The sequence below is a fragment of the Alexandromys fortis genome, unplaced genomic scaffold (assembly GCF_014885135.2).
Source record: "Alexandromys fortis isolate MF-2015 unplaced genomic scaffold, M_Fortis_MF-2015_v1.1 scaffold_68, whole genome shotgun sequence".
In the NCBI taxonomy this organism is placed as follows: domain Eukaryota; kingdom Metazoa; phylum Chordata; class Mammalia; order Rodentia; family Cricetidae; genus Alexandromys; species Alexandromys fortis.
Window position 1 is genome coordinate 3,838,759 of NW_026067948.1, and position 22,144 is coordinate 3,860,902.

At 46.7% G+C, this 22,144-nt stretch overlaps 1 protein-coding gene across 1 annotated transcript; it reads left to right on the forward strand.

Moving 5' to 3' along the window:
• Window positions 1-25: 25 nt before the first annotated feature.
• Tyw3 (tRNA-yW synthesizing protein 3 homolog) lies at window positions 26-14,030 on the forward strand. The gene is made up of 6 exons (XM_050149490.1): window positions 26-202; window positions 2,561-2,641; window positions 4,752-4,850; window positions 6,844-6,915; window positions 8,471-8,604; window positions 13,583-14,030. The coding sequence occupies exons 1-6, from the start codon at window positions 29-31 to the stop codon at window positions 13,794-13,796; spliced, it is 774 nt and encodes a 257-aa protein (XP_050005447.1). The 5' UTR covers window positions 26-28; the 3' UTR covers window positions 13,797-14,030.
• The last annotated feature ends 8,114 nt before the right edge of the window (window positions 14,031-22,144 follow it).

Here is a 22,144-nt window from a genome sequence, read left to right on the forward strand (position 1 = left end):
GGCGGACGAGCCCGGGTCGCTCCCGCGCATGGACCGCGGCGCAGAGTTCAGCCGCTGGAAGGCGCAGAGCCTGAGCAAGGCGGACCTCAGCCGGAAAGGCAGCGTGGACGAGGACGCGGTGGCGGTGGTGGAGCTCCTGAACTCGCGGGAAGAGTTCTTCACCACCAGCTCCTGCGCAGGCCGGATCCTCCTCCTGGACGGGGTGAGGCTCCCTGGCTCGCCCTGCCCGTGCTTCCCAACGGTGCTGGCTGCCTACCTGGCGCTTCTGCAGTTGGTGTCGCCGCTCTCACAAGCACCCGCGGCCCCAGGATGGTGAAAGTAGCTTCAGCGGCAACCGCTAGGAGAATTGGATTTGTGGGATGCTAGAGGGATGGATGCACCCGAATCCTCACCTGAGCCGCTCTCCTCAAGTCCCTGCTCTTTCTAGACGAGCATCGCTGAGGTTCAGGGTCACTGCCACCCAGTGGCCCACTCCACTACTGCAGCTCTGCCCAGTTTTTTTTTTAGCTCTAAATGCAGCAGTACATGGTACAAGATGCAAAGGCCTCAGGCTGAGGACGCTGACCAGTTATCCGTATTGACTTAGGAAAGGTGCATGCACCCATCTCCTGCTGTCCCAAGAACTGAGGATACCTAGACAACTTCTGTTGCATAGGATGTCGTGTGGAGGAAATTGAGTCGTTTTATTTTCAGCATTTGTCGTTCAGCATTTGTCACCGCCTGGTCCAGGTGGTTAAAAGTTGCCTCGTATTCATTTTGTTACTGTTACTGTATCCAGAGCATCGAAGAGCACACATGCATGGGTACAGTTTTTAGATCCAGTGTAATAATTAATCCTTTGCCGAACTCCCGGGTTAGCAAGGCCTGTTGACGTTTATGCTTCCATCACGTTTTGTGCATGGGCACCCAACGCTGACTGTTCCCACCCCTTCTACCACTGCCCCATCTGGTTTTTTTTTTTTTCTTTCAGATCGTCCCCAATGAATCTCTGAAACACTTTTCTCACCTCCAAACCTTGTCACACATGAACACGTTTGTCCTTTTTCATATTCACCTTTTAAGGCGGGATTTTCTTGGCTAAGCATCTGTGCTGAAGCTTTGGGGCACATTTCTTACTTCAGAAAATCCAAATTTTTATTATACTACATCCTGCAGCCCTATCCCCATTTTAGCCAAGTGCCAAATTCAAACTCTTTTCTCTTTGGCTTTTGTTACCTGCTTTTGTCTGGCTCGTGTTCTTCATTTAGGAGCGGCAGTACTGAGAACTAGACCTGGGGCCTCACAGGTGCTAGGCAGGCGCTCTGCAACTGAGCTGTGTCCCCAGCTCCTCCCTGCCTTTTACCTTTTAAAGCAGGGTATTTAGAAGCTGCCAGGCTGGTCTTGAACCTGTGATCCTCCTGCCTCAGCTTCTGGAGTAGCTGTTCTTCTATAAAGCTTGCCCTCAACCCAAATATCTGAGACATGAGTCCCCAGACTCCACTCTTCTACAAACACCCAAAGAGGTACAGACAGACAGACAGAGGATAGTACCCACTTAGTAGTGACTGTTCACTCTGAACTGTCTTAGGTCTCTTTTTGGACACCTTTTTAGCGTATGTATCTTATACGTCATTGATTTTTGGTTTTATTCTTATTAGAAAAGAAGAAAAGTGAAAAACCAGGATAAGAGGAGCATAGAGGAGCTGGAGATGTTCCCAAGTCGTGGTGTTAGATCCTGTAAATTGGTTAAATGTAGACCACTCGTTTGGCTCTGAGGTTTGTAGCAGACAGCACAAGACCAAGCACATCTTACTGAAGTCTTCCTATGGAAATAGTTATTGAGGAGACGTGCTTCTGAGACCAGATGGCAGAGCATCCTCCATTGTCCTTGTATAGATGGTTGCATATCTCCATATGCAAGATTGTCTCCTTTCATTTTCAAGTATCTTGGAGGAGGACCTGTATATTCCCACTAGGATTTGCAAATAAACAACGTTTAAGTCGATGTTGTAATAGTAGCCTTTTCAAATAGTTGACACTTTGGTCCTAGCTTCTTTGCCAATACAGTCTAATTTAGAAATCACAAAGTTATGCCCAAAGTGATGAGGAATGTGTTCAGAGGCGAGCCCATTCCAGGTATCAGCAAACGCTGGGTCTTGGTGTCAGCCATACTGTTCTACAGGGGTCCCCTCCCTTTGTCATCCTTTGCAATCAGATGCTGCTAGCATCCAACCCCTCAGCATCCTTCTCTTCAGACAAACACATGACCAAATGGCATGTGGCCTGTGGTGAGTGCACCCCCCCTCCCCCGGCACTCATGAGGCCTCGGGCTCCTTTGCTAGCATCCTAGCACAAACACAGATGCAAACACACAGCCGTGTTTCTGAACACACGAGTACTGTTACCGTTCAAGCCCTAAGTTATTTGAGTTGATTTTCCTTCTTCGTTCTCTTTGCCCCAAAATATATTGAACTATTTTTAGTAATCCTTATGCGTATTAATTTAAGAATGTTCATCATACGATGCAATGCAATTGTACTTGTTTTGTTCAATGCTATAATTAATTTGCTTGTCATTTTAGAGCCCAAATGATTCTGGGGTTCAGAAACAGCACTGTTGCTGGCTGCTGGTCACACACAAACCTTGTGTGAAAGAGGATGTGGTAAGTTTTTAATATTTAAAAAAGAAACTTTAAAATTCCACAGTTCCTTTAACTGTGTACAGAGAATAGAAGATTCACATGTATAATTATAATGGCTGAAGATGCTGAAGCCTGGAGAACTCCGGCTCCATTGGTCCTGTCGGGCTGTAGAACACTGTGCTGAGAGTGTCAGTGTGTGTGTGTCTGCAGCTCAGGGCCTGCAGCTCGGCAGAGCATCCTCTCTGCAGCTCAGGGCCTGCAGCTCGGCAGAGCGTCCTCTCTGCAGCTCAGTGCCTGCAGCTCAGTGCCTGCAGCTCAGCAGAGTCTGCAGCTAAGCAGAACGTCCTCTCTGCGGCAGAGAATCTGTGGGCATTTGGCATGTTGAATTGAAGTCTTCCATTTCGGTTATTTAATAACTTTGCAACCTGGGACAAATTATAGAAGGAGAAGGGGGTTTTCCCTCCCTGCATGCTGGCTTCAGTGGCTGAGATCATTACACATTGTGGGTCTGTTTCACAGCCTTCATGGCTGTGCTCGGTTGTGTGTCTCTGAGTCTTAAGTGTGAGGTGAGCACATGGAAAGTTGTATCAGGCAGGTGCCTTTCTCTCCTCGTCCTTTAGAAATTCAGTCCCATTCTGTGCAGATGAAAGGACAGAGGTGGAGGCTGAGGTTCAGGTGCTCTCATGTTGCATGTGGCTCCGTCTGTGTCTCTGGGAGCTGGCTGTGTATTCCTGATGCCTGCACTTGCTTTTCTGCTGCAGAGGATCTTTGCAGCAGCCAGGGAAACTGCCAGCAATCCCAGCAGAGAAAGAGGCCCTTTTTCCAGCATCCATGAACCAGTCCCAAAGACGGACTCTTGAGTTGTCCTGGATGGATTTGATGCTTCATGCTAAATGAATGGCTTTTGCTAGTGGTTGATAATAGACTCTGGTTGGACACAGACAGTTGAGGCTGCTGGTTGATAGGGAGAGTAAGATCAGAGTCATAATTGACGGCTCACTAGAATCAGTGGCGTGAAGGTGAGAGGGTGCTGCCCCCAAATACCAGGCAGGCAGAAATAATAACTCGTATAGATTTTAGCTCAGATATAGTATTACGTGTTTGCCTTGTGCCACTGTTTCAGCTGTACATGACACATGCCACTCAGGAAAGAAGCTGGTGTGTGGCTCAGGTTGCTAAGAACAAGCAGCACACACTAGATGGCCACGGTATAATAGCTGCTTAGTGCAGGAATGAGGGGTAAGAGCCCATGGGAAAGACAGTGTAGCCCATGTCCTTGTGGAGCCTCAGCAGGTAAAACTGTACGGACCCTGGCTGGTAGAACTGTGCTGCAGCTAAGGACTATTGTACGCACATCCTCTGTGTGCTTCAATAAAATGACCTTTCTTTTACCCTGTGGCATCTGCAAAATAGGTTTATTATTCAAGGAGATGGGCTTGTACCGGTACAGAGGGAACAGAAAAGCACTGGCTGCTCTGGGTTCTTTGTGTGTCACATGGTTTCCATGCTTAGGAGCCCATCTCGAACTCAGCAGAACGTTCTTCTGGAACGCACTAGGAAGGCAGTGGGCTTTGCCTGCGTCCTTCACAGTGTGTGTGCCCCATCTCAGTCTAACATCAAAACATGTCACCAGCTTTCCAAGTACAGGCCCCAGGTCCTACATCCTTAAGAAACTAAATTAAACAATAGTTTATTTTTGCCAGTTGGAGCGGCTGGAGAGGGTACAGAAGACTCAGATTTGTGGGAAAGGTAGAAATCAAGTCCTTAAAGAAAATAAGCGAATGAGGTGGCTCAGGGGATATAAGCACCTGCTGACCACCCATTCTGATGACCCGAGTTGATCCCCGGGACCCATGTGGTAAAGGGAGCGAACCAAGGAAAGCCATCGTTTGACCCTCATAGGTGTCATATGCAGACGCCCCACCCAATAAATAATAAACGTAAAGAAATAATCAAAACGAGCTGTAATAATGTTCTCAATGAAAGAATGCCAAGAAAGCAGAGGAAGGGAATTCCAGACAGCGTGTGCTTAGCAAGCGAGACTTTCTCAGAGAGCAAGGAAGGTGGGAGGGAAGGGTTGGCGGGGCGGGGCGGGGCAGCCATGCCTGATGCTGCCCTTTGGTCCCTGCAGATGGCAGCTCTGCAGGGTGCGACCAGCAGTGCCGTTCTGAAGTTCGAACCATTTATCCTCCACGTGCAATGCCGGACTCTGCAGGACGCACAGACCCTGGTAAGACTTTGTGCCAGCTCTTGAATCTCAACATCTGTGGGCAAAATCAGCTTTAGGCTTTACGACACCCTTTGAAATTCATTGGTGGTTTATTTAGCTAATGTTTTGATTTAATTGTTTTCATCCGGTTGGTCAGTCTAGCTATTTTTATCGAGTGTTAAGAGCAGGGACTCCTGGTCATCTCCGGGAAAATAAAATACAAACCCACACGTGGCCGCCGTCATCCTCACCATCCGCCAGGTGATTTCACAGGCCTGCGTCTTTGGTTTTCGTCCAAGTTTTAGGAGGAAGCTGTGGGACTTGCGTGTTTGCCACCTCCCTGTGTGTTTTTACACCTTGACTTCCACGCGGGGCCGTTTCATTACAGGTGTAACTTCGTAAGAGCACTCCGTTCCTGTGCTTCACAGAGCAGCTGAGTCGTAGCCAGCATAAAAGTCTTCCTACAAATGGTGTGTCTGGGTTAGCACGCCGTGGATGCCTTGAAGGCCACTTCAACTCTAACACCAAGATGAGATTGGTGTTTATGTAGAGGGATGGAAGAAACACTGGAGAGATGCCAGCGTGCACCATTTAAAGCTGTGCCGAGAGACAGGCACTGGGGAAAGTGAAGCCCCTAGAGATGCCCTTTAAACGTCAGTTAAGATGCAGCACTCGGCAGCCTGAGTTTTTCCTCTAGATTTGCATGTATCCTAATCGCCTCTTGCTCCAGAGTATACCGCCAGTGATGCTTAAGCTTGACCTCTCCGGTTTCCATGCTGGGTCCAGCCCTGAGAGCTAATCCTGGCGTTACCTGTTGGATGCACTCTCCGGGGTCAGAGCTGGGGTGGGAGACTGCCATGCAGAGCTGACACAGTAGAGCCACAGATGTTCCCCACCTGTGAGCACGCTCAGTATCGCCCAGACTGTCGGGTGCTGGGGGAAGTAGAGAAGGCCTGTGCTGTCTCCCCAGAGAGTCTGTGTTTGTTCCAGAGGAGGCAGATGACCAGTAAGAAGACAGAGAAACAGTGTTTCACTGGGATGGGTGCTGATTAGGGCATGGTCGCGGGCTGCTGGAGAAGGCTGCCCACTGGGAACGTGTCATATGAGAAGAATCTAGCACAGGCAGAGTTGTCCAGACAGAGGGAATGACAGAAATAGAGGCCGCTATCAAGAAAGGCTTTTGAGTGTTCAGAGAGCACAAAGGAAGCCAGACGAGGCTGGAGAGGAAGGCAGGGAATCAATCATATAGAATGTTATATATTATGGGATAGCATTTGGACTGCATTGTGGCCTGTTTGTAAGAGGGTTAAAGGTCATGGATGAAAACAAACACCTACAGAAAGTCCATGGACAGAGACGGAGAGCTGGGTGAACCAAGGTGTGAGCTGAAGGTAGAAGCAACGGGAATTTCTTGTGAGGTAGAGGGGTCGAAAGCTAAAGCAAGTGCACTTTGGAGACTGAGACAACTGTGGTCGCGCCCTGGCTGTACTCCTTGTATATCGGTGCCTCCCCCACCACCACCAGGGTCCCGCAAATGCCATTGCAGGATGCCCTTGAGGGACAAAAGCGTGCCGAGATGAGAGCTGCTGAGCTGAAGGAAGGCCGGTGCCCTATAGGGGCCAGCCGGGCAGCTGGACGTCACAAGTTCAGCATGTTCAGGCCCAGAAGTGCTTGTCCTGTGGCATCTCATGGTTTCCTTTAGGACTGGAACGGATCTGAGGGAGCTTTGCTCTTTCTTAGAGAAAACTTCTTCATTTGAAGTTTGCGTTTGTCTAATACGGCTTAGACATGTGCTTTAGTTCGTGGTCATTGGCCAGATGCCTGTTTCACCCTCTCTATTGGTATTTCTAGAGCTGCTCTTGAGGTACATGTAGCAGGCACTGTGATGGGGCTTTAACACAGTGCACACAGCCAAGCACATTAGCGGTCTTGCAGTTACCTGTTTCTGCCTCTTATGGGACATAAGTGAGGGTCTGGCTACCTGGCATAACTTAGGGTGTTGTGTTTTTTGCAGCATTCAGTGGCCATCGACTCTGGCTTCAGGAACTCTGGCATCACAGTGGGAAAGCGAGGGAAGACCATGCTGGTAAGGTCATCGGCAAGAACAGTTCTGGGGCTGTAACGGAATCCGGATCACCGGAGCCACTTGTTACCGCTCCTGCTCTTTCCCTCCCTGCTCAGAATGCCTTACTGAAGTAGGCAGGCTCTGCCCTACGTAGAAATGCAGAGTTTGGGCTTACATTTGAGTCCTGTTTTCTATCCCCCCTCTCTCCTTACCTTGAACCTGGTTCCTTGCTGTCCCAGCCTCCTCCTGAGTCGTCGGGGGATAAGGGAACGAGTATGCCTGCTCTGTGTTGAGAGCGTCATGGGTATTGAGTCCTCCATGTTGGTGACCTGATTACAGCCATGCTTTATAACCTGCGTGAGCTCTCTGATACCTGGTGTCTGCTGTCTGCTCGGAGGTCAAGAGACTGCTCTTCTTGGACCACGTCCAGCCCCTGGGAAACCAAGTCCACTCTACCTTCTGATTCATGCTTGGGTATCACTTCTTTTGTACCATTCCATCAGAACTGAGTAGTAACAGATACTGCATGGCCTGAAAATTCAAGGGCATTTATTATCTGCCCCTTCATAGCAAAGGTTCGCCAGCCCTCAATCTAGATGGTCCCCAAGGTTCTTAAATCCTGCATTCTCCTTGTCCTTCCTGCCCAAGCCAACCCATAGTGATTTTGCCCAGATCCTGTTGAGCTCACTGTCTGCACAGCACACACTGTGTGTGGACATGTCAAATTCCTGCTATTCTAGCTCTCTCCACTCTTTCTATTTTTCACAAACAGCCTATTTCCCAAATAGAGGTGGCTTACAAAGAACTTAGGAAGCATCTAGACAGTAAGTCAAAGCCTTCTCTCCACAGCATATCTGGTCCCCAAGAGAAAGCACAACCATCTCTTCACCTTTCTCTCCTTTGTCCTCTGTGTCTAGTTAGTCACTGGTGTGATCATATCTGCCTCTGTGCCTTTCCAGCTAGGCTGTATACCCTGTCTAAGTCAGAGCTCAGCATCCGTCTCCTCACTTCTAAGACTGTCTCCTGACGGGCTGGCTCCAGAGAGTTCTTCTCCAGCTCCTAACCCATAATTATCAGAATCTCTCCTTTAAAACACCAGGGTCTCCCAAGCTTCCTTGGGGGATATCCTGACTCTTTCCCCAACAGAGCTGCTGAGATTGCCCGCCCCACACGCTGAGCAGACAGCCCCATTAGCTGCACGGTGGAGGAAGCCTGGCTTCTCCTTGTCATCCATCCTCCGCTCCAGCAGATGCTGGAAGAGACTGGTTTTTCCTGGCGTTCTCTACAGATGTTTCCTTTGTTTCTTTTTCTAAAATCACGTACTAAAGTTTTCTTAGCTCTAGTGGGATTGAAACTGCTCAAAGTTACTGGATTCTTTGATACTATCCGCTTCTCTGAGAAGAATGTGTAGATGCCCTTCTGGAGAAGACGCTGTACATGACGAGAACTCTGTTTCATCTCCTTCGCTTTGCTTGAGTTTAACTAAATTACAGACATCGAGGGCCTACGTGCTCTAAGGAAGGGAACTGTTCTGGCTGAGCTCTGTTCTTCATTCCTAAACTGCTTTCTCTTCTAGGCCGTCCGGAGCACACATGGATTAGAAGTTCCATTAAGTCATAAGGGAAAATTGATGGTTACAGAGGAATATATTGAGTTCCTACTAACTATAGCAAATCAGAAAATGGAGGAAAACAAGAGAAGGATTGAAAGGTACAGTCAATTATTTATTTCCACGTAATTCATGTATTCCTATAGAGACACATACTCCTTTAAGGTCTAGTCTAAACTGCTTGTGTGATTGTAGACCTCCTGTGGAGAAAAGAAAGATGATGGAGGTCATGGGGGACTAGGGCACACTGACGGGCACTCAGAGATCGCAGAGGGAGGCTTCACAGAGACAGCCAGACATGTGACCGCCAGGAGAATGCACCAGAGAGAGAGTCCAGCAGCTGTGGGAACAAAGGTTGAAGGGAGGTTGTACACGCTGCCCTGGATGTTGCTAAACTCCCGTTTTCAGTCTGATGGTGCCTTAGACCCTGGGCTATTTCAACAGCCGTCTGTTGCCATGGAGCAGTCTGGAATCACATCCTAGCCCGTTAGAAAGAAGACTCGAAACCAGCTCACAGCTCTGTGTTCTCGTTCTTCAGCTCTGCCACCTGGCAAGTGGACTAGCACACGCTCCCTTTTACAGGGCTTTATATAAACACTGCCTGCCATGCGTGTGAGCAGTGCCACCGAATCCTCTGGGCAAGCTATGTATCTGTCGGGTTGGGTTTTGGTGTGCGCATGCATGCACTCGTCATGTGAGTGTGCGTGCGCAGCCCAAGCACACTTGTGGAGGTCGGGGACAGCTCTGGGTTGCGTGGGTTTCAGAGACTAAGCTCAGGCCCTCAGGTTCATGTGGCAGGTGCTCTCACCCCCTGAGCACTGCACTGTGGCTCGCCAGCCCAAGCTGCACAGTTCCCGGTTACAGAGCGATGGGCATTTTGGCATCATTTGTGATTTCCCTTTCTCCTTCCCACCCTCTTGACGGTCCCATGTCTCACCACTCCCTAAATACCTCTTCAGTCATTTCCCTGCCGTCTTCATTGCCTTTCTTTACTCACAGCCTGTGCAGCAGCCCCCCCCCCCCCCAGCTCTCTCAGAGCAGGGTGTACACAGGATGTCTGTCTTTGGTCTCTGTACTACCGTCAGAGTCTTGTCCATACTAGAGAGGAAACCCATGCGCTGACCTCCCTGCCAGAACCCCTCAGCTACCTAGAGACTTGCAGCTGCGGCTAAGACCGAACTTGTCCCCCACAGCAGCCTAGTTCAACCCTGTCCCACCAGGTTCCTCAGCCTAGCTCCACCAAGTCACTGTCTTGTTTCTGATTGTGTTATCACTAACTTGGGGAAATGCTAGCCCAGAGAACAGTTACTGCTATCACTAAACACCACGTTCTTTGTGGTAGGCCTCGGTGCCTGCTGTGGGCTCTCCGAACAGGAGAGCCCTAATACAATCATCCCACCCAGAAGCGCAGACTCCTTAGAAGCTTCCCCCGGGGAGCTGTGTGACCTGTATCAGATTAGATGCAGGGGTGAGAAGCCCATTCCTCACCCACAGTGACTATCTCTGCAATGCAGGGGTGAGAACCTGATTCCTCACCCACAGTGACTATCTCTGCAATGTAGGGGTGAGAACCTGATTCCTCACCCACAGTGACTACCTCAGCAATGCAGGGGTGAGAAGCCTGTTCCTCACCCACAGTGACTACTCAGAGCATTGCAGGGGTGAGAAGCCTGTTCCTCACCCACAGTGCCTGGATTACAGCAAGTAGATCCTGGTTTTAAAAAATTGCTCATAAACCCGGCCACAAAGCATGGACTCCTACCCAAAGTAGGATCAGCTGGCCGCCCACCAGACTGCAGACAGGAACTGCATACAGACACGTACTGCCACCAGAGTCGAAGTCTACAGATGTGCTCCATGGGGGCCGTTTGTGGAGATGCAGGAAGCAACGGCTCAGTTTCTCTATATTCTGCCCTGAATTTCAACAAGATTATAAATATAGCCCAAGATCAACTAACTATACACCTGGTGAAGTTAATTGAGCCACGCTCACCAACCATAAAATCAAATTATGAGTTAAATCCTTTGACTCAGAAATGTATTTTGAGATGATAGTCTGCATGCCACTATCAAGAGAGCCAGGCTCATCACATAAAATCAGGAAAAAATTAAAGAAGGGTAAAAAGTGTCTTAAGATCCTGATTACAAGATTACGTGTGGCTTCAGAGCATGTGAACAAATTAAGGTGCTCCTCTGGGAGCCGTCTGCACATCAGCCAGATGCAGGCACAGAACTTCTGGTCTTGGAGGAGAAAAGGGCGTCAGCAAAAACGGGTGAGCACAGGCGGGGGGAGGACAGGGGGGGCATGTTTCTCGTGGTTCAGATGGAACTGGAGCTCTCAAGCCAGCAAACATCAGCAACAGCTGGTTTAGAAGTGTGACAAAGATAAAAGTTAAAGTACTTACAAATATGTTGTATGTGTTGTTAGATGCGTGCATATGTATATGTATGATGTATGTATGGCGTGCTTGTGTGTCAGTGTGCATCCTTATGTGTTAGTGTGATATATGTGTATCTGGTCACATGTGTGCACATGTATGAGAGTGGCGTCATGTGTGTGCCCTGTGTGTACAAGTATACCTATGTATGTGTGAAGTGTGTGTAGTATCTGCACATGTATGCAGGTGTGCCTATGTATGATATATGTGTGTATGTGTGTTATCTGCACATATGTTCAGATCTGGAAGTCTTGTGTCCTGCTCTGACTCTGCCTTGAGACAGAGTCCCTGACTAAACCTGGCAGTAGGATGGGGGCAGAAAGACCTTAGCTGCCCTCAGCCTCAGATGCTCACGAGCCTCTGCTGTGGTGCTGGGGTCCGAACTCAGACCTGGACACTTGCGCAGCAAGCACTGTTACCCACTGAGCCATCTCCTCAAACCCTAAATACTTTTAATAGAGAAAAGGTCACGTTCATGTTTGTGAAAAACAGTCCCCATGCCTGCCTCTCTGTGGGAAGGGGCTCAGCCAGCAGAGCAGCTTAAAGCCTGCAGCCGGCGTCTGGAGCCAGGCAGGGCAGTCCTGGGACCATGGCTGCTTCATAAAGAGCCAGTTTGGAGACTGGAGGAGACGGGGACCGCAAACACCAAAAGATGTTTCATACATAACGATATCCAGGTGGGAAACCGGAGGTTTGTAGATCTGCCTTTGGAGGGGTTCTTTGTTAGTACCGGGTCAGGACCTGGATCCGGTAAAGCCATGCGGCACCGAGTAGAAAGAAATTAACCATGTTCTTCTTTTCATCAACTGTGTAATAAAATATTAAATAAAACAGAATAAAGGGCTGAATATATTGGCATATAATAGTGTTAAGAATAAAGAAATCAGAAAGGCAAAGTAATCTGTTTGCACTGGTTGGTTTCTTTTTAAACCTTTTTACTGTGGTAAAATATAAGTGACAGAAATTTACCGTTCTGACCAATGGCATTGTGTACGTCCGCATTAGGAGCCATCATCCATCCATCTCCAGAGCTTTCATTGCCCTGAGTAGGCACTGAGCTCCGGCCTCACTCCATCCTACAGCTGCTCCCAGCACTCTGCTGTCCGTGCGCGTGTGCGTGTGTGTGTGTGAGCGTGGCTACTCCAGCCGCTTGATCACGCAGCCTGTCCTGTGTGTAGCTCCTGTCTTGGTGTACTCTCGTGCGGTACTCTCGCGCAGTAGTGGTTTTGTTTGTCGCAGTACCAGGTATCGACCTAGGCCTTTTGCATGCTTTGCAAGAGGACCGCCCCGGCTACAACCCCTGACTACTAACCTTAAGGACGCTGCGGTGGGTGCCGTGGGTGTCTCAATCACTTCTCTTTTCCAGACTGGCCACACCCCATTGTGTTTATGGATCTGATTTTGTTTCCCTGTGATGGGAGATTTGTTTGTGTTTTCACCCTGAGTCCACGTGGTGTGGACTGTAGAGTTTTCTGGCTGACGCAGAAGGGATAGAAGGGTGCAGAGAAGAGGGCGAACTAAAATGGTGGAGAAGAGGGTGACGTGATCTTTGCTCCCTCGCTCCATGAATCCATCAGGTTAATTCCCTAATATTTGACTCCTGAACTTCATTGAATAATAAAGCATTAAGAGAAGCCACAATGCTCTGTTCATCTGTTGATAGGCAGTTTACAGCTTTCCCTGCAGGGATGCCACCGCCCTGGCAGTAGCGTCTTTACACAGAGTTTTAGCTTCTCAGGAAGCTGTTCGTCTGGTTTTCTGTTGTTGTCTGTTTTTTGGTATTGAACCCAAGAAAGCCATCATTGCCAAATTCAGTCTGGTGATGCTTCCCTATTTGTTTGTTTGAGTTCTTGTTTAGGTTTTTATGGGTATTTACTTTAACTAGCAGGTGATTTCAATACCGTTAGTGACTGAGTGAGTAAAGGGTTGGCGAAATGTTTCTCTGGCCTCCCTTCTGTCCGCTGCAGCCCCCAGCTCCACTCCACACAGATGAGAACTTCACAGCTAACCCCTCCCAGTGCTGACCACAGTAGGACTCTAGGAATCAGCAGTGTGCTGATGTTGTCATGACAGCTGTGAACTGGATGAGGATGAATATGTACTTATGTGTTCTTTCAGAAAGCACTGCAGTGTGCAGGCCTGCTAGGTAGTGCGGTTGAGAGAGGAGCCCAAGGTAGATCCTCAGCTTTTGTAACAGTACAGCTGGGCATTCTGACGAGTAACTGTAATTCTCCTTAAGGAATGGTGAATGCCCAAGATGGGCCTTGGAGTCACTGGTTTTCCAAAATGAGGTGCTATTATTCCCTAGAGAAAGTGGTGTGAAGCCAGAAGTGTGGTGAAGGGAAGCTCTGGCCTGACCCTGCTGGGGTTTAGAAGGAGCTCCCTGCATGGAAGGAGCTGACTGTGAGGAGGAAGGCATGCTGATGCAGAGATGGGAACAAGCCCTGGACTAGAAACGGGTGTCTGTGAGTAGCATTCATAAGAGTGAGAACAGAGTTCACAGTGATGAAGGCCAAGTTGTAGTTGATTGACTTTATAATCTATCAGGCTATACCTGACAGTGTCAAGTCTAGGTGTGTTTCAGTCACTCACTTTTAGAATGCTGGTCAGTATATGTAACCATATATTTAATTCCTTACAGGTTTTACAACTGTCTACAACATGCTATGGAAAGAAAAACCATTTCCAACTCACATTCTGAGATCAAAGAGAAAAATAACCCACTTTGGACTCATAAGAATAAAAGGAACCGAGAAAAAGCACATGACCCATCTTTCCCTGAAGACAAAGAAAAGGAGCTGGAAGGTGGCGACGTCCTGGGAGTCAAGGCTGTGTTCTCCTCGGAGGATGACTAAGACCTGGCTCTGGCCGTGTCCGACACACATTATAAAGATGCTCTTTACAAGAGTGCTGTGTTTGCTGAGTGCGTCAGCCCTTCGGGTACAAGAGTTCATTCCTCTCTGTTTCAGAGAAGCTCGCAAGTGTAAATGGCTTTTCAAAGGAGCTTTGTATGTATTTGCTCTCTGAACACTTTTCTTAAGCCTATGAGGAGTCACTCTGCAAATAAACTTACAACTTTTGATGCCTGACTTTTTGGTTCCTGTTTCTGTTTGTGTGAGGTTAGCTGGGATGAGGGTAGCTGCTATGAGACAGTGTCTTCTGTGACAGGGAGCCGTACCCATGAAATCTCAATAGCATGGCCCCCGAGCAATGATGCCAGCCAGGATGGGGAACTCTCACAAGGCTCCCTGTAGATTAAGGGCTACAGTAATCAATGGCTCCCGAGAGAGGGAGACTCAGTCCCCTCTAGAAAAGAGGCCCCTGGGAGGCTACCCAGCTCCGAGCAGCCATTTCTAAACACACGTGTATGTGAGCAGCACTACAGAGACTCAGCAGGTGCACACCTGAAACAGTGATGAGTGAGTAAAAAGTTGTGGAGGTGAGAGGGAGTGGGGGAGCCGGGAACGGGGCGTAGACAGAGTTCTCGTGTGATGAGAGAAGAATAAATGCTAGAAAAAAGGAAATTCGTTTGAGCTTTTATAATTTGGAATCTATGAATATCCCCCCCCTTGTTTTTAATCAAAGTCTCACTGACCCGATTCACCATCCACTCACAATCATATTCAAATCAATCATTATGTTTGCTTTCTTATTTCTTTTTATTAGTTGGGGTTCTACTTTGTCCGTGAGCATGTGTGTACATGCTCAGGAACGCATACCCATGCACCCACGCACACACGCGTGCGCGCACACACACACACACACACACACACACACACGTTTGTCAAGTAGGTTATTCTGTTCAATGACGTAAGTGTCGTTGCTGTTACCATCTGTGTTAATGTTTACATTGTCTGAGGTGTAGCCCATGGGAGTCTCCCGGTTGTCCCTTGTGTGTTTTGCGGGTCTTCTTACCTTGCACAAGAAGAAACTCCAGGCTCAGCTTGTGAGTTTGCAGCCCATTTGACATTTGTGCCTAGAGGTTTTCTGCATTTATGACAGTGGGTTATTTTTGTGTATAATTATGAAATTGTTCATCGTGCATGGTAATTATTAGCAAATGATCATTATTCCAAGGTTAGGTTTTGCAGTGCGCATCACCTTCAAGATGTGCTGACAGGAATGTCATGGGCTGCTTTCTTCTCTAAGAAGGCAGTGAGAAGTTCCCTTTAAAACCCCTTGTGCATAGAAGTCCTTACTGGTCCTTTGTTCCTTGGTTTTCCACGACTAAACCCATACCCTTGTAAGATAAAAGAATTGTTTTGAATTTCCTTATCTTAACAATGGGTTTCTGCCCAGAGGTGATGATCTTTAATCCCAGTACTCAGGAGACAAAGGCAGGCAGACCTCTCACACAGGTCAGCCTGGTCTAAAGAGTGAGTTCCAGTCGGGCCTGCACAGAGAAACCCTGACTCCAAAAACAAAAAAGAAAAGAGAAGAATGGTTCCTAAAGCCGCCTGTCTTGTCCGTCCTGTCGCTTTGGAGTGGGTCATTTGCACGAACTGTCAAAGGCTTCCACAGCGTCAGGAATCACAGCAGCAGGAAGCTTAGTTAACCAGTTTACAAAAGAGAGGAGCAGGAAGGGGGTGAATGTGGACCCGTCTAATTGCCCACCTTGGCCACCAGGTGGCAGAGTAGGACACACAGTCCACACCGCTGCCCGAGTCACCCCTGACGTGCAGAGCCTGGCTGAGCTTTCTTTATAATCCTCGAATGTGCTAATGGTTTATTTTTAAAGCACATTGGAAAGCTAACTTCTATCGACATTTTTAAATAATGAAATCACTTAAAGATATTTTAGCCATTTGGTATTTTTTTTATACCAAAAAGCTATTTACGAGGGACATTTTAGCCTTGTTGAAGGACAACACTGGGTTTGTCACATCATCAGAACAACAGTGGCTTCAAACTTTTAGTCTGATATATATGTATATAGATAAAGATATTATATATATGTGTGTGTGTATATACACACATATACATATGGATATATACATACAATATAGTCTACATGTAAAATATATGTATTATATATGTATTAGTATATATTTAATTGTTCTGCTCATCTTCATACTGTAAATATATTTAAGTTGTTGGGTATGTAAGCTAACAAATTCATAATCAGAATCCATTTGTATAATTTCAAAAGATGGCTCTTCTCTCTCTCTCTCTCTCTCTCTCTCTCTCTCTCTCTCTCTGTGTGTGTGTGTGTGTGTGTGTGTGTGTGGTAGGTCTCTAGAGAAATTGATCTCTCGATATATGTGAATTAAATCTCCAGCTGTCCTGGGATGAGTGGATAATTATAGTCAGATTCATCAGGACTATAGATTTTCACCTTAAATTGTTTTCTCCGACAATTCTGAAGTTTTCATAAGAGTCTGTCTGTCTGTCTCTGCTCGTTATGTAGCTTCACACTTGGCAAACAAAAAAACCTTCAATATCTACATTTAATAATCCATCTAAACAGTGCACACCTGTTCATTAAGTGTGTTTGTGGGGGGTGTGGGTCCACGTAGCCTGTGCATGGGAGAGAGCTGGAGAGAGTGAGCCCCAGGTGCTGATCCTCAGGACCCATCCACCCTGGGTTGTGAGACAGGTTTTCTCACCAGTCAGAATGGGCTGGCCGGCCAGTGAACCCCGGGAACCTCTCGTCTGCATTTCCCCAAGGCTGGAACTGTGAGGTGCACGCCACTGCATCTGGTCTTTTACTTGTTTTTAGAAACTGGAACTCAGGACTTCATGGCCGCACATGCAGCCCCCTGTCAACTGAGCATCATCCCAGCCCCTCCCGAGAATGTGTCATCTCTTGGTGTCAAGGGACACTGCTTTCTCTCTGTGACTCTAAAGGGTAAATGGTAGCCTTTTCAACTCAGTGCAGCGTTGATAATTTCAAGTATAACACAGCGAGAATGTGGGGCAACCTTGTGGTCTGACTATAAAAGTGGGAATCCGTGAAGAGAAACCAGAGCGGAGCCTGGTTAGAGCCATCGTCCTTCCTGTAAATAAGAGTGTGATCCAATGCTGAGAACCGGCCAATGGCTCACCTCCTCGCTACTGCTATTATGTGCCAGATGGAGCCCAAATAAGATCTGGCTTAGCCGCGTAATCTCTCGTTTACACGTTCCATTTAAAAGACAAAGGAGCGTTTTTGTTAAATATCACATTTGTATTTTCACTTACAAACTAAAGAGGAATTTGGCAGGCGCCCCTCCATGAACTTGAAGGGCTTGCTTTCTGGTCTGGCTCCTTATTGGATCCCAAGCTTAACTGCTTCCCCAGACGGTTCTGGATTGCAGTCTGAGTCAATCAATCCTCTGAATGGGAAAATGGGGCGTTCTTTCACTCCAGAGATGGAGAATAGCTCTTTAAATGGGGGAACATTTCATCGGCCATTTTTCAGTTACTTTTTTTTTTTTTTATCTTTCCGTATTTTTAAAATTAAAAAGCTACATATGATCCGGACCCTCAGTTGTTGGTCTGTGGCCTGCTGCCCTGCTGACGTGAGCAGTCTAAATATAGGAATGAGTGGATCGTTCACATCAGCCCTGAAATCATGCCTTCTTTCTATGGAAAGCACACGATGCGATTTAATTTCCTCATCTGCTGTTCTCTGAGACAGGGCTTCCAACAGGGCCGAACAATCCCGAAGCCAGTTCATCTCCCGCTTAAAGAGGGCTAATCAGAAGGGATTTGCAATATTGAAATCACGAAGAGGTCGTGATGATTGATTCTGCAATTCAGAAATGAAATCTTCCCCAAAGCCCCCGAATCTTTGAAGCGGCTCTGTTTTGAAATAACGGGAGAATGTTGCGTCACTTAGACATCTTGCTGATGTTGTGTGTGGATTTCCCAAGCTCTCAGAGTGAAAATGTGCTCCTACCAACAAAAAAATGAATGAATTACAAACGACAGCAAATGACATCAGAAAATTCTGGAAGGTTCGGGAATTCTCGGCGTTTAAAGGCAGGGCAATCTGCTCTATGAAAATAATATTTAAAATGGGTTTCCACACCAAAATTATTTTCATTGTTTCTTTACAGAAAAGACAAACATTATCCAGGAACTTTCCATAGCCTGTTGACACTGAATGCCAATTTCTGCTATTAATGTAGAAAGCGGTAATTAGGTTTTTTAAAATGATGACTCTGGTAATTATATATTTAAAATATGAATCCCGATGTTTAATTAGGTCATATGACTATAATATCAGCTTGCACAAGTAGCACATCAATTCCTAGCAGTTCAATGAAACACAGGCATAAAAGGCTGCTGTGATTGCGACATTTAAATAGGATAAACCATGATGCACAGCATTATTCTTTAAATATTTTAATGTCTACCAGTGTTATTGAGTAATGAAGTTTGTCATCATGGAGTATTCTTTGTAGATAATTACTCTGGTAGCAATGAACACACTGGGACATTCATGTTTTTCCTCCAGAAAGGCTTCCAAATTAAACTCTTAGCTTGATTCAAAGCATATATATGAAAGTGGTTTTTTATATGTTAGTATTCATCAGTATATAATTTTCTGAAATTAATTACATCACACTTTGTTGGGTAATTTTCATTTTCAGCCTGTATCACAAACCTGCATTTTGTTCGTTCTTATTTTTGCTTCTTCCTGTTTTTCATTTACAATCACTGAATCTCTTGGCTCACAATAAGTGTATATCTCATAAACGGCTTTCTATGAAGCCTGCATGTCTGTGCATAACACAGTTTCATTTTGCCATAGTTAGAATCAGGTTTTTTAAAGCTTTTTTTTTTAAATCATGTCTTCCTTCTGTAAACCACACTAATATTTAATAGCTTTATTTGTTGCAAACCCAGCAAAATGGCCTTTGGTCAGTGGCAGTGTTTTAGATGACTTCCTTCTAAAGACTGTGCTGCTGTTGTGAGAATGATTGAGAGTTGAATCCCTCAGTACTACATTCCTCTCCCCAGATTTGCTCTTTAAGATGTAAAAAAGAATCAATTAAACAGATTCTGCAGAGTTTGTGCAGGGCTGGTGACACAGCTCTTTTAAACACAAATGCCGAATGCCTTCTCACAGCGAAGTCACCATTTACACAGCCGAGAAGCGCGGTACTTTTCCATTCCCTCCATGAAAGCCTGTGTTTCCTAACGTGGGGACTGCACCTGGGCAGTCCTGCCCTGCTAGCTTTCCGCACTTCGTGCTTAACAACGCTGCTGGAAAGATCGCGAAACTGTTTTATTCCGTTGTTTGCCTCCCTCTGCCTCTGTAGCTACAACTGCTCTAGGAACGCAGAGTCCCCGGAATCCGCTGTGACTCGGAAGAGAAGTCCCTTCTGGAAAGAAAAGCTGTCTCGGTCGAGAGTCCTGGAGGGTTATAAATTCCCATGGTAAATGGACAAGAGAAAAAGCAATGTCCTTTGCAGAGCCGCGAAGGGGTCTCTGAAGATGACAGAGCAGGGAGTGGGATGGAGGCTGGCAAACCTGCGCTGACCCTCTCTGCCTTTAGAAATGTCTGGTGCCTGGGAAAAGAAAGTCCGTGTTTTAACACTAGGGGTCATTTCAGTTTGTGGTAATAAGAGTAGGACCCAAGGGCAGGGTAGGGACAGGGTCATGGCCTGTCTCTGTCCGGGGTATCCCCACTCTCCAGCCAGGTTGACCTGGACCACACTGTCAACCTTCTCTGATTTTATGAAGGTGAAACAACAATATGATCTCAGTTTCTCCTGAGTTCATTTTTGTAAATTCTCCCCAGACATCTGTCATTGGCCGGTACCCGGGACTGGGGGTGGAGGGTGGGGGGCTATCCTTACTCTGTCACAGTGACCAGGTGCTTCAAATATTCTGACCCCCTGAGCCATGGGGAATCTCTAGATTTCAAACTGCTGTGCAGCACACAGCCATGAGGACGGGGCTCTGTTCCGTCCATAATACAATTCCCATTTCTTTATAATATCTCAGACATTCTACTCCAGAAGGTGTTGGAAAGTTCGGCCTCTCTTCAAAAAGTACCTTTGCTGTCATTACCTGGAATTTATCAATACCAATTACTTATTTCTTTGTAAAAACTCGCTTGGAGACTGGGAGCCAGACATGTGAAATTATGCAAATATAGATGCTGTTTTCAGATTCGCAGTGGGCATTTTCAAATGCGCTGTAGACTCTGTAATATGAATTATGATCCTGTTTACATGGACTGGAATGGGTAATTGCTAGCTGTAAGTCCATTCTGGGTATCTTAAAGGTACAGCCTTCTTACTGAAGTGACTTGCAGAAATGAAGAAAAGTTGTATTTGTCCGTTTAATCTGAGATTTAGACCTGCACAGAGTCTGCCGTGCTTTGGAAATGACAGCCTGCTGTGTTCAGGGTTTCCGGTGTAAAACAAAAATATTTTCTTGAGTTCAAAAACCACACATATTTCCCACACCTAGTATTTGCTAAACATACAAGTACCGAAAGAGTCACTTTGTCCACTGGAAAGGAATAAATGATTTAGAATGTTCACAAGGCCTCCCTATTCTAGCTTGGAAGCATGGCCTGGATGCCCAGTCCCATCATTTACCTGGCTTAGCTAAGGAGGCAGAGCCGCAGGACCTTCCTGCTGCCGGTTGCTTACCTTGAAGCTCAGACATCTTGGGAGAGCATCGCTGTGTTCTGTTCTACTACCAAGTGTGTCTATTCTAAATAACCGGGCAAGAGTTTGCAAAGTGAGATGTATCTGCCCAAGCTGGCAGGTTGTTATCCTCAGACCCAATACAAAAGGTGTTCTCTGGGCCATCCAAGTCCCATTAGGTAGAGAGTAAAAGGTGTTATTCCTGTCGTGCAGTGCACACTAACCCCAGAGTCCGTGATGGCTCTGCTATCTGCGGCTAATGTGCCAGAGCCAGAAAAACAGTTTAAAGCCCGTGGCACATCCAGGAGACTGCAGACTCAGGACGGAAAGACTCCCAACGCAGAAGGTGTGGTGGGTGGGCGAGGACATTAGGCCTCAGGCTGAGCCGTCATTTACTGCCTTCTCCTTCTTCTTGAGATTCCTACCTGTCCTCTGCCTCTGGTTCTTCCTTTGTAGGAGAAGAAGCTGGGCAAGCAGTTCTGTGGTCTCTCCCGAGCCTGTGAGTTGGTTTGTCTGTCTGTCTGTCCACCAGTCCCACCAGTCATATTCTTTTTCAGAAAAAAATGATAGGGGCTGGAGAGATATCTCAGTGGTAAAGAACACCGGCTATTCTTGAGGACATGCATTCTGTCCTTGGCACCACCACTGCACAGCTCAGAACTGCCCGTAATTCCGGATCCAGGGGACCCCACATCCTCTTCTGGCCTCTGCACCTGTACACATATGGCATACACCTATACATACACATAAATCAAAATAAAGTTAAAAGTAGAAAACAGCATGTTTTTTACTAGTATGATACTGAATTTGATATGTCTGAGTAATATTAATTGTATAAATATGCCATGCTCGGTGGAAAAGTTACATTCGTCTCAAAATAACCTACATCACAGACTCCTCAATTTTGTGGATTAATGTGTTAATGAAAAAACTGTGTGTGCACGGTTTAATGAGTAAAAATAGCAATACGGAAAGGGACGTGCTGTACCACAAGACATATTAAAACAAGAGTACACACACATGCTGTGTTGTAGCTTTCTAGAATTAGTACCTTTCCCTGATCCAAATCTGCTACTAAAACAACCACCCAGCGGAAACTTTAGGATGTTTTAAGGAGTCAGATCCTCTGAAAGGTCAACACCCTTTCTAAAACAGTAGCCATCAGTGATAATTGTCCAAATTTATGTGGGGATACTGTAGCGTTTTCAAAAGAATCCACAGCCCCGTTTCTCCATTCATTGGAGACACTCCTCTCTCTCTCTCTCTCTCTCTCTCTCTCTCTCTCTCTCTCTCTCTCTCCCTCCCACCCACCCACCCACCCACCCACCAACCCAACCACCCTCCCCCCTTTATTTCACTTATTTCCACTGTCTGCTAGCTACTCGCCAGCGTGGCAGAGATGGGATTTGATGTCATGAAAATGGTAGCCCACGAGAGACACTCCTTACAAAAGCAACTCCTTTCCACCTCCCCTCCCCCCAAAATAATAACAATTTGCTAAATTGTTGGGAAGTTGTTCTAATTCCTTGTCCAAATTATTACTCGCCCTTTAGATTAGAAATGAGGCCAGGGTTAGCAATCAGCCATAAATGGTAGGATTTTTCAAGTATGAA